Source organism: Astyanax mexicanus, chromosome 1 (genome assembly GCF_023375975.1).
Source record: "Astyanax mexicanus isolate ESR-SI-001 chromosome 1, AstMex3_surface, whole genome shotgun sequence".
Lineage (NCBI taxonomy): Eukaryota > Metazoa > Chordata > Actinopteri > Characiformes > Acestrorhamphidae > Astyanax > Astyanax mexicanus.
The window spans coordinates 94,204,289-94,220,299 of NC_064408.1; the positions used below are offsets into that span (position 1 = coordinate 94,204,289).

Here is a 16,011-nt window from a genome sequence, read left to right on the forward strand (position 1 = left end):
TTTGTGAGAAATCAAATAACATGAATAATTAAATAAGATGTTATAATGGACAGGATTTCTGTAATTGGCCTCATTTTTTTATTTTGAATGATTTGTGGATTTGTGCAGGTGTTCAATGATCTAGTACTTCAGGAACCCATGATGATGTACATTAAAACATTAATATTGTGATGTGATTAATATTAATAATTAATAGTAATAGAATAGAAGATTTGCATTGCCATATTGTCCTATATACACACGCGACAAATGTAATGGGATAGCAAAATGTAAAGTTTTCATTTACATTGCATTGGTATTCCCACACCTGCATATGTTGCAAAATGTTAACTTCTAATAACTGGCCAGCGTGCTCATGGCAAATTGATGGCAAAAATCATGGGACACAGTAACTAATTCCAGAATAATGACCTTTGAAATGTCAGCATATATACTGTATATATGCTGCTTATATGGTGCTTATTTAAAGTATAGCTGTATTCATGGCTGCTCTGACAGACCTGTGTCTTTGTCTTCTTCTGTCTTCTTTCAGGGGGCCAGAGTGCAGAACTCTGCTAAAAACCTTGGTGTGAGAGACCGCACCCCATCTTCAGTGCCAAGGTACCCAGAACACACACACACACACACACACAAACATACATGTACACACACAGCTATGAAGATATGTTCCATAAGAACTTCCATATGTATTAATTTCTAAAGCTCCAGAGCTCCATCAAACTACCATCAAAGTAATACAAGAAGAAAGAGCAGAGCTAGTCATTAATAGTTAATAGGATTAAATACACACTGGTTTAATCAAACCCTGAAGATTCTAGAAAAGCACATTTCCTCTAGCTGAGGAGTAAGCAGTGTTTTTACACTGTACGTTTCGACAGCCGTCACATTATTCTGCGGATGCTTGCAGGCCTGTTTCTGGGAGAACTTGGTGCTAGGGTGTTGTATTTGACAGTAGGAGAGTGAGAGAGAATAGTATGCAGCAGAACGCCTCCTAAGAAGCTGGGGTTTTGTAAAACGAAACAGAAATGCATATTTTCACATTACAGTGACTAAGGGCTCGCCCACCCTGTGCTGAAGACAGCTGTTACAGTAGAGTCAGTGTGAAACCTGGGCTGCTCGTCAGCCTGCACCCAGTGAACAAACCTGGAACGTTTGATTTAAAAACTGACAATAAATCAGGACTAATTGCAAATTAAGAGTTATCAGCTGTGGCTCTCTGCAAACTGCCGGGATCATGAAGTCCTCACTTGAGGGAAGACTTAAAAACTCTGGAATAACATCTCAGAGAACATTAGGGATGTCTTGATGGCACTTAAAACTGTTTAGGTGAATACATGCCTAAAACGATTGAGATATTTTTCTAAATGCAATGTAAATCAAGTCAAGAGGCTTTTATTGATATTCCATCTGAGTACAAGTACACACTGCAACAACATTAAGTTCCTTTGGAACCATGGTAGAACACTGGTACAAGACTAAAATATAGATAGCAAAAATAATAGCACATTTAGTTCTTACCCTGCAAAGTGATTGGCTAAGATTTGTTCTAGAAGTGCCGGTATAGCAAGATAATGGCACTCTGACCCACCCTGGAATATCTTAATATAACCTGTAGTTTTGCCTATAATATTTTGGCTTTTGCTTATAATCATGAATACACTAAATTGTTCCTTAACTATTATGACTATAAAGGTCGTATTCGGAAGATAATTTTTGCAGTGGGGTATCTATCTATTGAAGCATATTATGTCCACCTTAACTTAAAATATAAAAACGGACAGAGATAACAGAGCAGTGGTATAATAACAGTAAAGCACTTGATGTTTGTGCTATAACATGTCAGTACACCAGTGGCAGTATCTCATGTTGTTGCATGGTCCTTTGATGTAATATCACTTAAAATGTGGGCAGTGTACCAGGTGAGTTTAGTTTAGTTGAAAATGTAAGCGCAGGTACAGTAAAAAAACATGCTATCATGAGCATGTTGAGCTGAATAGCTGAGTTAGGGGGAAGGAAACTGCAGCTGTGCCTCGATCAGCTCCCTAGGTTGTCCAGTTTGTTGTCAAGGTCTCTTGAGGTTAGCTTTTAGCCTGGTAGGAACAAAAGCCTGCTTGCTACGCTTCTTTTTCTTCTCCCAATTCTTGCAGTGGGTGCATTAGACAACACTGCAGTCTCAGGGCTTGCAACCAAATTCCAGCAGTTGTAGATGCACACTCGGAGATGGACGCAGAAATATAAGGGACACTGTATGAGACATATAAGATATGTCGTAATGTTTGTGGACACCCCTTATTATAAATGCATTTACCTACTTACAGTTACAACTTATAATCCATTGCTGAAACAGATTCTCTCACACACACAGCTTTCTAGTTTAGTCCGTGTAAAAAAGTTTTAAGGATTATTTGAATCAGAAAAACATAGACCTGTTGCCAGGTGTAGTTTAGATATTTAGGTAACACTTTATAATAATTTTCATTAAAATATTTTTAGCTAATGATCAGTAGATGCAAACAAAGCATTAGTTAATCAGAATTTGAATATTAACCCATGCTCACACATGACATTTATTTATCAGCATGGATAGTCATATTAAACATGTTAGCAAATCAATAGCTTATCAGAATTTGAACATTAATAAATTGCTAGTAAATACCAATTTTAAACCGGGCAAATGTTTATCAATTGCAGTTTATGTTTCCAATATGTTCGCTAGTATTTACAAATGTGATAGCAACTTTTTAGTTTCTAAAAATGTGAAAAATAACAGTTATTAATGATTAGTTAATGGTATATTAAAGAAGGTTATTATAAAGTGTTAGCGATATTTATCAGAGTCTCACAACAATACTTCAAAATCTTGTAGAGAGCCTCTCCTGGACAGTAGAGATAGTAGAGATACTTCAGCACAATACAGATGAACTCCTTTTAATGTCCATTTTGTTTATAGGGTTTAAATATTGACTTTATGCTCTAAACTGAATTTACTATTTTTTTTTTGTACTTTCAGATTGTATAAACTGTGCCAGCCTCCACCCCCGGATGGAGACCCATGAACCCGATCAACCTGAATAATTTACACACAAACACATACACACACACACACACACACACACACCTCCTAAGGGGACCGTCTGGAAGTCCACCCACTCTCACAGTTCGCAGGACCTGCCGTGCCATGTTTCAGTGCGAAAGAGTTTTTAGTGTATATATATATTGAATTTTACATTGTTCTCATTATAGCTTCATAAAGCCTGTGTTTTATTCTCATTTCTGTTTTGTTGTTGATGTTGTTGCTTTGTTGCTTTGTATTCACTTATTACAAATGTGCATCTCATTTTGGACTGAAACTCAAAAGAAACAGGTCGTCTCTGTCTCTAGGCTGCTGTCAGAACCTCACAGTCCGTCAGACTACAGTGAACAGAATAATGCATTTCATTTACTTGATTCATGTGTGTGTTCATATATTTCATATAAGAGAAATGAGAAATACCCGTATATTTTCCTTTAGATGTTTTAAGCACTTCAAGAGTTTTATTTTCTATGTCTATTCAGTAAAATATGTGCATTTTATACAGTAGTTTTTTATATATTAGTGTCAAATGTAAAAAAAAAAAAAGTGTATGGACCACCACTGTCTTTTAGCCACACCACACACAGAGTTTGTTGAAGAAGGTTAAGAAATTAGTCTAGGCTAACAGGCTAACAGTACGTGTCCACTAGCACTTAATCCTCAATGCAATATATTCATTTTAAGGCTTGGTTGCGTTGCATTGGACGCAGCCTTGCCGTTCAGCAGAGCTCAACTTTACTCAAATGAATATGGCTGCTGCTCTGAGTCCAGCCTGAGTAGACTATGACCATAATGTCACACACACAGAACAGGCGCCTTTCTACCACACAAGCAAAGTTGAAAACAGCAGAATATAGATTAATAGACCTGTATATAACAATTAGGTTGATTAAAAAGCTTCAACTTAGGATTGTCTACACTGTAAACCCGGATAAGTTGAATTTACTTTAAAAATTTGAGGAAACCGGTTGCCATAAAAATGTTAAGTAATGGGTTAAGAAAACTTAAGTTAGCATAACTTAGAACATCAAGTTATTACAACTAAAGGAGACGTTGATTTAACTTTTTTATTTTTGTTATACTGTAAGACTGCACCGTAAAACCCGATAAGTTGACTAAACTCAAAACTTTTGTTGTAACTGATTACCTAATCAATTTTAAGTTCATGTAATATAATTTTTAAGTACAGTGAACTTAACAAATACATATACATTTAAAATGAATATTTTCCTGAACTTCTTTTTAGTCTTCTTTCTGGTTTCATTCAACTATTTTTTTAAATACTCATAGAAAAGTAGATGAAATAAAACAGTAAAGTATTAAAAGTACTGAGAGCACAGTGAGAACACAGAGTTACTGCAGCTCAGTAAATGATGCTTGTTCTACAGCCCACAACACAGAGACCAAGTATTTAATTATAATATATGATCTACAAGTTTACCTAAGGAAGCCCCGGGTGAATCACTACACACTGATGGTGAGTGTTTGTCAGAAACTGTTGGACACACCCAGTATGCAAATCAATTGTGACAGAAGCCAATGGAAAAGAAGCTGTTAATGGCAACATACTATTGTTTAGAAATCTCTAATTTTATGTAAAACAGACTTAATTTATTTGAGTTCAAACAATTTCTGGGTTTACAGTGTACTTAATTTGCGTCATTTGAATTCAGAAATGTCACAGACTGATCTGGCATGGCAAAACGAGTTGAAGAAAAGTGCTAGAGGACAAATAGTGTAAACTAATTACACATTGTATTTAATAACACATTGTACCTGCATTCCAAAGCCTAGGCAGCAGTCTAGGTAGCATGCTCCAATGCTCCAAAAGGACATGGGATACGTAAGGCAGCCATAATGCATACGATCACTTGCAAACAACACATAGTGACCTTAATTTTAATTTCTTTACAAAAATAAATACATTGTCTGCTATCTTCTTCTTTTTTATCTTCACGTTGCACATGTACAGAGAATAGTTTGCATCCTCCAAAACACTCTTATGTCAGCTGCATTTCTCAGCTGTATACAAAAAAGGTCCTTCTATGATTTAGAGGCCAAGAATTGTAGCCCAACTTGGCTGAAGCCTAAGCTTTGGAATGCAGCTAATATGGCCAAAAATACCATATTACAATACCTTAAATTAAGTAAAAAAATCTTATAATTTCTACATATTCACACCTGATTCCCACATACAGCCTTAGAATGGGCTTCTTAAAGGTTTCCATGATTGATAATGATAGAAACTGTGGCAACTCAAAATAGCACTTGAATGCGTAAATGTGTGTTTGCATAGTTAAATGGTTCTTCTCAACAGAACCAGATAGAGAGCACATGTTTTATGGGGTGCCTGAATGGTTTTATATAGCGCCAAAAAGGGTTTCCATGTTGTTACGGATCAGTCCGTGCACACGATTTCGTACTATAGCGTTAAATGTGTGTGGTTATATATGTTATTCATGTGGAAAAGAGTGGATCAAGTCAGTTCAGTGCATTGTGTTTTTTTTTCATGTGTACAATTTTAAATTCCCCTTTTTAATGTAAAACAAAAAAGTAAGTTTTTATGAGTTTCTGTAGATTTTTCTTTCTTTTTTGTACATGATATGTTGTTGTACATGAAAAGTATATAAATAAGAATATGAACAGGTTTAAAGCCTTTATAGCCTTACTATATAGCCTTTATAGCCTTGCCTTCTACAGTCATATGTTATGTTCTGAAAGTAAGTCTGTATAGTGTAATCGTTTTCTCTAGCTCGTCTAGAAGTGTTTAAATGTTGAATAGAGCTGATTAACTCATTCCTGCATTAAGCTAAATACAGTACGCTCTCAGTGAATGGATGATAATGTGCTGGAAAAATGTGTGTCTATAATAAAATACGATGCCATCAGTGTTACTGTTCTAAACAGGCCTCACGTATGTAGCGCTTATGAATTATGAATCGGCTTAAATATTCAGTACTCAGGAGTAATTCTATATGATGTTATGTCTTAATGTTGCTTAGCACAACAGAGTAAATCGAGTGATTACTATGCAAATGAAGGGAGCAGAAAAAGAGTTGTACCAGCTGTCTTCGTGCCTGTAAATGTCGTTTATTAATAAAACTCAGCGGTCGAGACAGTTTATTACAGTACAGTGCCTCTACGTCGTGTCTTATCCTTTGTGTTTAATCACAGTGTCAGAAGTGTTAAACCATTCGTACTGTACAGGAATACTAACAGCAGCGTTGTTTTAATGGAAACAGCACTAATTTATTATGATTAAACTGACTCAATATGATATATATCATAAACATGTCACATTTTGGGTGAATCTCCCTGTTGAAGTTGAAGTATTCTGTATTATGAATTGTGTACTATGTCAAATTGTAGTTATCGGTTACTATTAAATAAAAGTTTTGGAAGTATGTCTATTGTTTTAAGAGTGGCTCTTGTAAAACCATAGATGGGGTCCATCTATCTACCTACCAACCTACCTACCTACCCCGCCACCTAGCTATCTACAGTATCTACACTGATGTGACAGAAGTCGTGGGACAGGAACCAGTCTTGTGTTGGACCACATCTTGCCTCACAAAGTGTAGCAATTCGATGGAAGATGTCTGGTGGGATGTTGAGCCATGCTGTTTTGATCTTAGGTGTGAATGAACCTCTTCACCACATCCGGTAAACGCTGGATTGGGGCAGCAAATGCTCACCAAGCACTTCTTCTTAATGAGCACCAGTCAATTATGTGATTAAATGGACACATTATTGACAAAAAAACTGGAACAGAACAGATTCAGATTTTTTTTTGTTTGTTTATGTCAAATATTGATTTTCTTAATCCAAACTATTCCGAAGTATTTGATCTGAATAATATAATCTGAGGCAAGAATTAGAATATATAATTTTTCATTGGTTCATAGTACCTGCAGTGTATGGCCATTAGCCAATGGTGGACAGCAGATTTATTTGTCTGAGACAAATATTACACTTCAGGCTTTACCTCTAGAACTTTTCAAATTCAAATGTAACCGTTTAGGAAAATCCATTAATAAAACATTTAGAATTTTTATAGATAGATTGATACACTAAATGTGATTCCAAAGGACAGAAAATATACCAGTGTACCAAAACCATGACAATAGAAGGCCCTCCACCACATCCTACACAGTGTTTTGTTGACAGCTGGGGCCATGGCCAGTTATGCTGTCTAGGTATCAAAGATGACTGTGGCATCTCTGGAGGTTGATCCTGATAGTCTGTAGCCCAAATTTAATATATTGCCACAGTGAAAGACGAGCAGAATTGGAGCTGGATAGAGAAAAAGAAATGTAGCATATGAACTTTTAAGTTGAAGCAAAAGTAGCTATGAAAAACAGACTAGAGTAAAATAGTTTCTGATCCACAATCTCCAGCTGTGCTGACAAGCTTCCAGAACTGCAGTTGAGTATCTCAGTATGTTTAGCACCTCTCAGCACAGGAGCTGAAGTCTGCTAGAGTCAGTTCTTTTCTTTTCTGTTCTTCTCTTTTTCACTGCTGCTCCACAGTGAGAGGTGTGAGTAACAGTAAAGCAGTCCAGGAGCTTCACCATCAAAACCGTAAGAAAATGTACCAACAAAAAGTCCACAAGAAACTAAGCTTAAAGGACTAAATTCAAAGATTTAAGAAATTTTTGATTCCACCCAAATATTCTCAATGTCTTTTTCATATTTCATAATATTGTTTTGGAAATGCATCAAACCTTGAATTGATCTGAGCAGAATTTACATATTTTTATACGTTCAGCAACTTTAAGCAGTCCCAGGGATGGTCTGGGTATACGATGTACCAAGACAATTCCCGGTGGGAATTGTGTGTGGGCCACTTAAAGAGCTAATACTATCTGATTTAAATATTCCAATCTTACATTGTGCAATACCCACAAGGCATGGCCATTGGCCAATCATGGACAGCATATTTTTTTGTCATAGAAAAATATTACAGTTTAGACTTCTAGAACGTTATTGACACTCGATGGGGGAGCTCCAATTTAGCTGTTTAAGAAAATCCATTTAGCTAAAGTGTGGCTACCACTGGATAGAAAGCTCAGCCGCCCCTCCTACCTATGCCCAGCACACTTACACACAGGCTGCAGGCTTTACTTATACTTACTAAAAGTCCATAGCAATGGTCATAACAGTATGATCATTTAGTTACTTATGTTTTATTTGTTCCAGAATAGAGTCATGGTTAGGTGAACATGCACATGAGTGGGTGATAGGGAGACTGGGTGTCATTGCTGTGGTTGTAGTGGGCTGGTCTAGAAAACGTCCAGTGCTGAATTTACATTATTACGTAATTCATAGTCCAGCTCTAAACAGTCCATATACAATACCAGTCAAAAGTTTAGACACACCTTTACATTCAATGTTTGTAAATGAATACTGAAGTCATCCAGACTATGAAGGAACAACAGAGGTAACTCTTGCTCTTCCTTTACTGTGGGGGTCCTGATGCGAGCCAGTTTCATCAAAATGTTTTTGAAGGTCTTTGCAAAGTTTTAGATTTTTTTTATTGAGTTTCATTTCTTAAAGTATTTTCTTCTTTACCTAGTGGAGTAGTTCTTCCCATAATATGTAAACTCATTTTTTGACATTACTGGTAAAAAAAAAGGCAAACATATGTTCATGTTCTGTTGTACTGAAGCTGCTCATTTTGATTTGACTTTTATCATTTTATCACGAATTTACTCAACAGTTTAATCAGCTATTAATGATGAAATTAACTAAAAACAAATGGAAGAAAATAGAATGAGATTTGCTGTGTTTGATATTAAATATTGATTTTGTTAATCCAAACTTTTCCAAAATATTTGATCTTCAAACTGAACTGATAAAGCATTTATACAATGCTTTCAGTCAGTTCACCTGTTTTATCACAGATCAGCTGGATGCATTGCTTTGCTTTAGTATATAAGCCATACTACTGTGTTGGGCGGGGCTTAGGATATAAACATAAAAAAAGAGAGCAGCCAATCAGGATGGGCGTTAGGAATGCTGGGTTTGGATTGGTTTGAGAGGGGAGCTGGTCCAGTGAGGGGTTTGTGGGCGGGGTGTGTGGTGGTGGTGGTTATAGTAAGCAGGAGGAGCAGGGCTGTGTGGGACTGTGCAGTCAGTAGTGATGAGCTGCTGGATGGAGGAGCTGAGCTGAGCGGTTTGCCGCAGTGTGGAGGAGCCAGGAGTCAGTCCGGAGGAGCATGGAGGCTGAGGAGTGAGCGCAGCCTGTTCTCACCAGGGTTCTTCTGTCCTACAGACTCTCTCCCTCCATGGCGTCTGAGCAGCAGTCCCGCATTCAGTCCTACCTGGAGAAGAACCGGATCGGACCCCTGTTCGAGGTGGGTTCCTGCACGTCCTGTAACTTTAGGGGGGGCGTCAGTTAGAGCTGTAGAGAGAGAGGGGGGGGGGATGTCTGTGTGGAGATGCTGATGCTGGTGGGGCTTTGTTCTTTACACAAACTCAGGTAAAGAGAGATATGAGTGGAGATAACCAGGCTGAGGAGACTGAGCTGAAAAAAGTCAGACACCTGTTCAGATCAGGGGGATCAGACAGTCAGATACAGTATGTTCATGTGTTTTAATAGAGAAATCATCAGACAGATGTTTGAGGTTGAGGGAGAAGCAGCTCAGATCTTAGTTAGTCCAGTTAGTCCTTCATAGTTTAATCAGATCTGCTTGGTGTGTTCTGCTCTCTGCTCTGTGAGTTTGGAGGTTTGGAGGTGATCTGAGGTGATGTGTTGTATTGTGGCTGCTGTTTTTTAATGTTGAAAAAGCAGCATTAAGACTATATTTTGCATTACTTATTAAAACATTTTTATTCTTGATCTTCATAATGTGCTGTGCAAATATCAATCTAATGATATGTCACATGATTTTTCTAATTTTTCCTAATTGCCAATTATTCAATCTGCAGGGTATATTTATTAATCTTTGGGTATGCAACTCATCTACACGATTATATATAGATCATTTTAATACTAAAGACTTAGTACTTACATTTTTTTTTACACGGTTAAGCTATATTGTACAGCTCTGGAAAAAAAAAATATCACTTCAAAATGATGAGTTTCTTTGATTTTACCAAATTGAAAACCTCTGGAATATAATCAAGAGGAAGATGATTGATCACAAGTCATCAAACCAAGCTGAACTGCTTGAATTTTTGCACCGGGAGTGCAGGCATAAAGTTATCCAAAATCAGTGTGTAAGACTGGTGGAGGAGAACATGCCAAGATGCATGAAAACTGTGATTTAAAACCAGGGTTATTCCACCAAATATTGATATTGATATTCTAAACTCTTAAAACTTTATAAATATTAACTTTTTTTTTATAGCTCTGCATATTTTTTGTTATTTCAGCCATTTCTCATTTTCTGTAAATAAATGCTCTAAATTAAAAATTTTTAACCGGAATTTGGGAGAAATGTTGTCCATAGTTTATAGAATAAAACAACAATGTTCATTTTAATCAAATATATACCTATAAATAGCAAAATCAGAGAAACTGATTCAGAAACTGAAGTGGTCTCTTATTTTTTCCAGAGCTGTAGATATATCCTATACAATTAAGTATCTGAATACTGCTTTGTAGGTTAATGCTATTATCTCCTAGATTGTATATTGGATAGGTTAACATTTTTATCACATTAATTAAACATATTTGATGTAATGATTTGTAATGAAAAAACATGTAGATTAATTGCAGTCACTTGGTCATTTGTAATTAATTTTATATTACGTTGTGTGATCATATCATAGAAATGAGTCATAGGCAAGAAAATATAGGTTAATTGTGTAATTATGTAGATTAGTCACATTATCATTATTTAGTATGAAATTATTCCACACAGAGCAATCTTAAAATCATGTTATTGTATATATTATTCCAATTATAATCTAGATTCTTCTTAATCTATATATATATATATATATATATATATATATATATATATATATATATATATATATATATATATATATATATATATATATATATATATATATATATATTATTTATAATATAGAGTAATATACAGTAGAATCATTGACACACAGTTTTGAAGATCCTATACATGTCACTGTAATTTATACTGTCAAGACAAGACAAGACAAGACAAATGTAAGTTTATTAAACCCCTGTGCTAAGGACAGGGATGGTTTGTATTGTAGCCAGTTAGCAGAGAGGATGTAACATACAGTTAAATATAAAACAAGAATTTCAACATGATCAGTTATATCCTATGACAAAATCAGCAAAAATGTTGATGAGAAATCATTGTTTCAGTGTGTTACATTAAAACTCTGAAGAAAATGAGTGGGGACAAAATCTGGCATTGTGGTGATGTCTACATTACATCTCCCATGACTAAACAAAGTCATTCAAACTAATGTTACATAAATACATTTTCAATATATGTTTTTTGTATTTAAAATCTCCCAAAACACTTCAGGTCTTCCCTGTAGTGCGCATGTCTTTTTAGAAACTTGTTCTCACACTTGATCAATCACTTCATGCGTATTTTACAGTCAGGCTGGAGTAAAAATACTGCTAAGCACATTTAAAGTTTCATCATTGCTGCTCGACTCCGCCTGCAGCAGCGTGTGTTCTGTGTGTTCCTGCATTTACAGCTCTGAAACACTTTAATCAGCCACTATTACTTTGTTCCTCTCAGAGTGGTGTGGTGCCACCCACCGCTCTCCTCTCCGTGCCGTCTGTGGCTGGAGGGGAAGCTCTGTCTACATGAGACAAACTGCTGATATATCAGCTCTCCTGTAGCACTGACTGTGTGCATGGGTGGAATATCAAACAGCAATAAAGCTAAAAGCAGTGCGAGTGAGGTTCAGCACCGCGGACAGCGCCGACTCTCCTCTGTGTAGTATCCTGCTCTAACAAGCCCTGCCTCCCCAGCTCACACTGCCTGATACTGCCTCATCCTTATCCCACCACTGTACCTGCTGCACTACTACTTACATATTAGCATAGTAATTAATGCTGCTGCTTTACGACTGGTTGGTACTTCATACTGTTTTTTGAGACTGGCAGGTAATTCATATTTTTAATTAAATTAATAGGGACTGATTAGTAAGCCAGAATAGTATTTTAGTCATTTTAGTGAATCATATAGCTGCATTAATATTGGCTAGAAATTCATACTGTATTAAGTTTGGCCAGTAATCCATACAGCTGAGCTTGGGTTGCCAAGTAATTCATACTGATTTTTAGGATTGGTAAGTAATTCAAACTGGTTTTTAGGATTGTCAAGTAATTTTAATGGGTTTTTAAGATCGGTGAGTAATTCATACTGGTTTTTGTCATTGGCAGTTAATTAATATTTTTTAGGGACTGATTAGTAAGCCACTATAGTATTTTAATAATTTTTTGTGATTTATGTAGCTGCATTAGGTCGTACTGAATTAAGATTGGCCAGTAATTAATACAGCTATGTTCAGATTGCCAAGTAATTCATAATATTTTTTTTGAATAGTAGTTTATGTTGCTACATTAGGATTGGCCAATAATTCATACAACTGCATTCGAATTGGAAGTACTTCATACTGTTTTTAGGATTTGCTAGTAATTCATACTGCTTTTGGAATTGGCAATTAATTAATACAGGTGCATTTGGATTGGTCATAGAAGTAGCTAGTAATCCATACTGGATTTTAGGTTTAGCTAACAGTTTATGCTTCTGCATTAAGAGTGGCCAGTAATTTATTAGCAAATAATTAATACTGGTTTTAGAGATTGATTGGTAAGTTGTTAAAGTCTTTTATGACTGTTTAGTAACTCACAATGATGCATTAGGATTAACAAGTAATCAATATAGTTGCATTAGGATTGGCTAGTAATTCATACTGATATTTGGCTTTTAAACAGTAATTCCTGCTGCTGTATTAGCTGGTAGTTCATACTGCCCCTTAAGGGATTGGCTAGTAAGTCATACAGTTACATTTAGGATTGGCTAATAATTCATATATATACTGTATGTTAGGATAGGCTAGTAAGTCCTGATATATAGATTTTTAATAGAATTGGACAAGTACAGATTCTTATCTGCATGTATCACTATACGTGTTTTACTGCTTTTTAGTAGCATTATAGAGTTTTTAAAGGGTTACCTGGATGTTTTATATGCTAAGCAGCAGGTGTAGACTGCCAGGTTGTGAGTCTGCTTGTGTTTTGTTAGCTCAGTCTGTGTGTTAGTATAGCAGCCAGTGTGATAGTGATGTTTGCAGTCATAACTGATCTTCTTATCATCTCCAGCTGTGTTTATCTGCACACTGTTTCAGTTACACACCTTGTGACTCTGAAACCTGACTGTGGCTTTGTGCACCAGTACCTGCCCGAAAGCAGAGTGAACAGTGTGGAGAATAGGTTCATTATTTAGTTTAACACTGTGTGCATATGTTTCACTGGATTCTTCTTTTGATTACTACTCTTATACAGTATGCTCCTACCTGCTTTTACATAGCATGGACATACTGTATATAACCAAGTTTCTGAAGGGTATTATTATTGGATATATGGATTAAAGTCTTTAACTGATTTTTCATCTAATTATACACAGTCATATTAAATTATCATGATCACCTCCTTTTTTCTACACTATTGTCCCTCTTATCATCTTATCATATCTTATCATATAATAGCACTTTTATAATTACACATTTATATATTTATTGCTTTGTTACCCTTTTTTGCCCTATTCTTTAGTGGTCAGGACCCCACAGGACCGCCGGAGTGTGTGTTGTGCAGCCTTGTTTAATACTCCTAACTGCATAAAATGATCTTATATCATTATATCATTTACTTTGTGTTATGACTGTATATAGTCAGTCACCAAAATGGAGTTTTATTTACTGTATGTCCAAAGTTTCACCCATTTTGCAATCACAGTGAACTGCAGATGAACTGCAGATGTTTCTTAAGGCCATAACTCTGACTATTTCCTCAGCATCACACAGGTCCTCCATCTTCAACAGCAGAGCTCTGTTACATAATATGAGGAGTTTACAGAGCTGGAGATATACAGTACTGTACTTGCTGTTTGACCATGTGTTTATATAGAAAAGAAGATGCACATTAATGTAATGTACTTGCTACATGCTACGTGTGTATAGACTGTTGTTTCATTGATCCCAAAGGAAATTTAGGTATTCTGTGGCTTATAAGAACATAATAGGAGAAATACACTCAGAAAACACACAGGAAGTACATGCATAGCTCTGAAAAAAAAGAGACCATTTAAAATGATGAGTTTCTTCGATTTTACCAAATTGAAAACCTCTGGAATATAATCAAGAGGAAAACGGATGATCACAAGCCATCAAACCAATCTGAACTGTTTGAATTTTTGCATCAGGAGTGTCATAAAATTATCCAAAAGCAGTGTGTAAGACTGGTGGAGGAGAAGATGCCAAGATGCATGAAAACTGATTAAAAAACAGGGTTATTCCACCAAATATTGATTTCTGAACTCTTAAAACTTTATAAATATTAAGTTGTTTTAATTGCATTATTAAGGTCATCATTTTTGTTATTTCAGCCATTTCTCATTTTCTGCAAATAAATGCTCTAAATGACAATATTTTAATTTGGAATTTTGGAGAAATGTTGTCTGTAGTTTATAGAATAAAATAATAATGTTCATTTTACTCAAACATTTACCTATAAATAGCAAAATCTGAGAAACTGATTTTTTCTAGAACTGTAGAACAGTGGAGTAGATCTACAGAGCAAAAGTGCAAGATGCAAATGTAATTTACAACATTATTAATATACTGTATATACACATTTTTGCATACACATTTGCATATATTTGCATACTCCATACACTTGTGGATGAGTAAGTGTCCATATAAATTAATATTTGGTGGAATTACCCGGATTTTTAATTTTAATGTATCCTCCCCCAGTCTTACACACTGCTTTTGGGTCCTTTGCTTTGTTGCATGTAAGCTACAGAGCACTGCACTGACCTTTTTGTCCTGTGGATTTCTGATGACTGTGTGCACAGATAGCCAGATGTTGCAGAAAAATTCAGTTTGTATCCTAAAAATTGTTTTGCCATTTAAAATGTTCAAATTGTTTTATTTGAGTAAAAAAACAGCTGCAGGTTGCAGAGTAGATGAGCATGTGTTTAAAGACTTTGTCTGTGCATACAGAAGCACAAGCACTGTCCTCTCACTCTCGCTTTGTTCTTGTGATCCATATTTGCTGTAAACAGACGTTGTGTATTCACTGAGAGAGCTCTCTGCCTCGAGTCCACATCTGGACTCCTGCCAACTTTTAATCAGAGTGCTCTGCTTAGGTCGCAAGGACTTTGCTCTTTGCCTCATTAGCTGAATGCTGGGAATGACACACAAGGAAGCAGGAACTGCAGCAGCAGAAGAACACATGTAAATTCATACCTCTCTCTGTTACGCCTTTACATCCCTGTCCTGTTCCTGTCCCCTCTTTTGCCATTGTTTAATTGTGTATGTTAATGTCTCGGTCACCATCCTGTCCCTGTTACTGTGATCATTACTGTTCACCTGTCACTGTCTATCAAGTACCCTGTCAACGTACTGGCCTCATAACCTGTCCCATCTCTAATCTGGTCTTTTGTTTAACTCACAAACCAGTGTTTTTTTGTCCCTTTCTATAGTGCATTAGTTCTTTAGTTCAATAATACACTCGAGGTTTGTGCTATAACAGGTAATATTGGCACTGCTGTGCTGATCTACAGTACTCGGCCTACAGCCTCGTGCCTAAAACCGCAGCACAGTAGTGCCAATGTTACACATTATAGCACTCCCCCTCATGTATTATTGCTTAATTATACAACGCCCTGCATGTTCAATAACCTGAAGTGCATGCTTTTTTTTAAACCTGTGGTGTTGCTTGTTGGGTTGCTTAAAAGCCCTTTTTCTATGCCCTGT

At 36.1% G+C, this 16,011-nt stretch overlaps 2 protein-coding genes across 4 annotated transcripts in view; both read left to right on the forward strand.

Annotated features, from left to right (window-relative positions):
• prex2 (phosphatidylinositol-3,4,5-trisphosphate-dependent Rac exchange factor 2) overlaps nucleotides 1–6,481 on the forward strand; it is a 224,903-nt gene extending 218,422 nt beyond the window's left edge. For both annotated transcript variants that reach the window (XM_049485814.1, XM_022685605.2), the window contains 2 exons: nucleotides 533–600; nucleotides 3,011–6,481. In XM_049485814.1, coding sequence (XP_049341771.1) covers nucleotides 533–600; nucleotides 3,011–3,056 — 114 coding nt within the window. In that variant the 3' untranslated portion in view covers nucleotides 3,057–6,481. The remainder of the gene's footprint in view (nucleotides 1–532; nucleotides 601–3,010) is intronic.
• A 2,719-nt stretch (nucleotides 6,482–9,200) lies between these two features.
• c1h8orf34 (chromosome 1 C8orf34 homolog) overlaps nucleotides 9,201–16,011 on the forward strand; it is a 166,745-nt gene continuing 159,934 nt past the window's right edge. For both annotated transcript variants that reach the window (XM_015606949.3, XM_049485830.1), the window contains exon 1: nucleotides 9,201–9,428. In XM_015606949.3, the coding sequence (XP_015462435.1) occupies nucleotides 9,360–9,428 (69 nt within the window). In that variant the 5' untranslated portion in view covers nucleotides 9,201–9,359. The remainder of the gene's footprint in view (nucleotides 9,429–16,011) is intronic.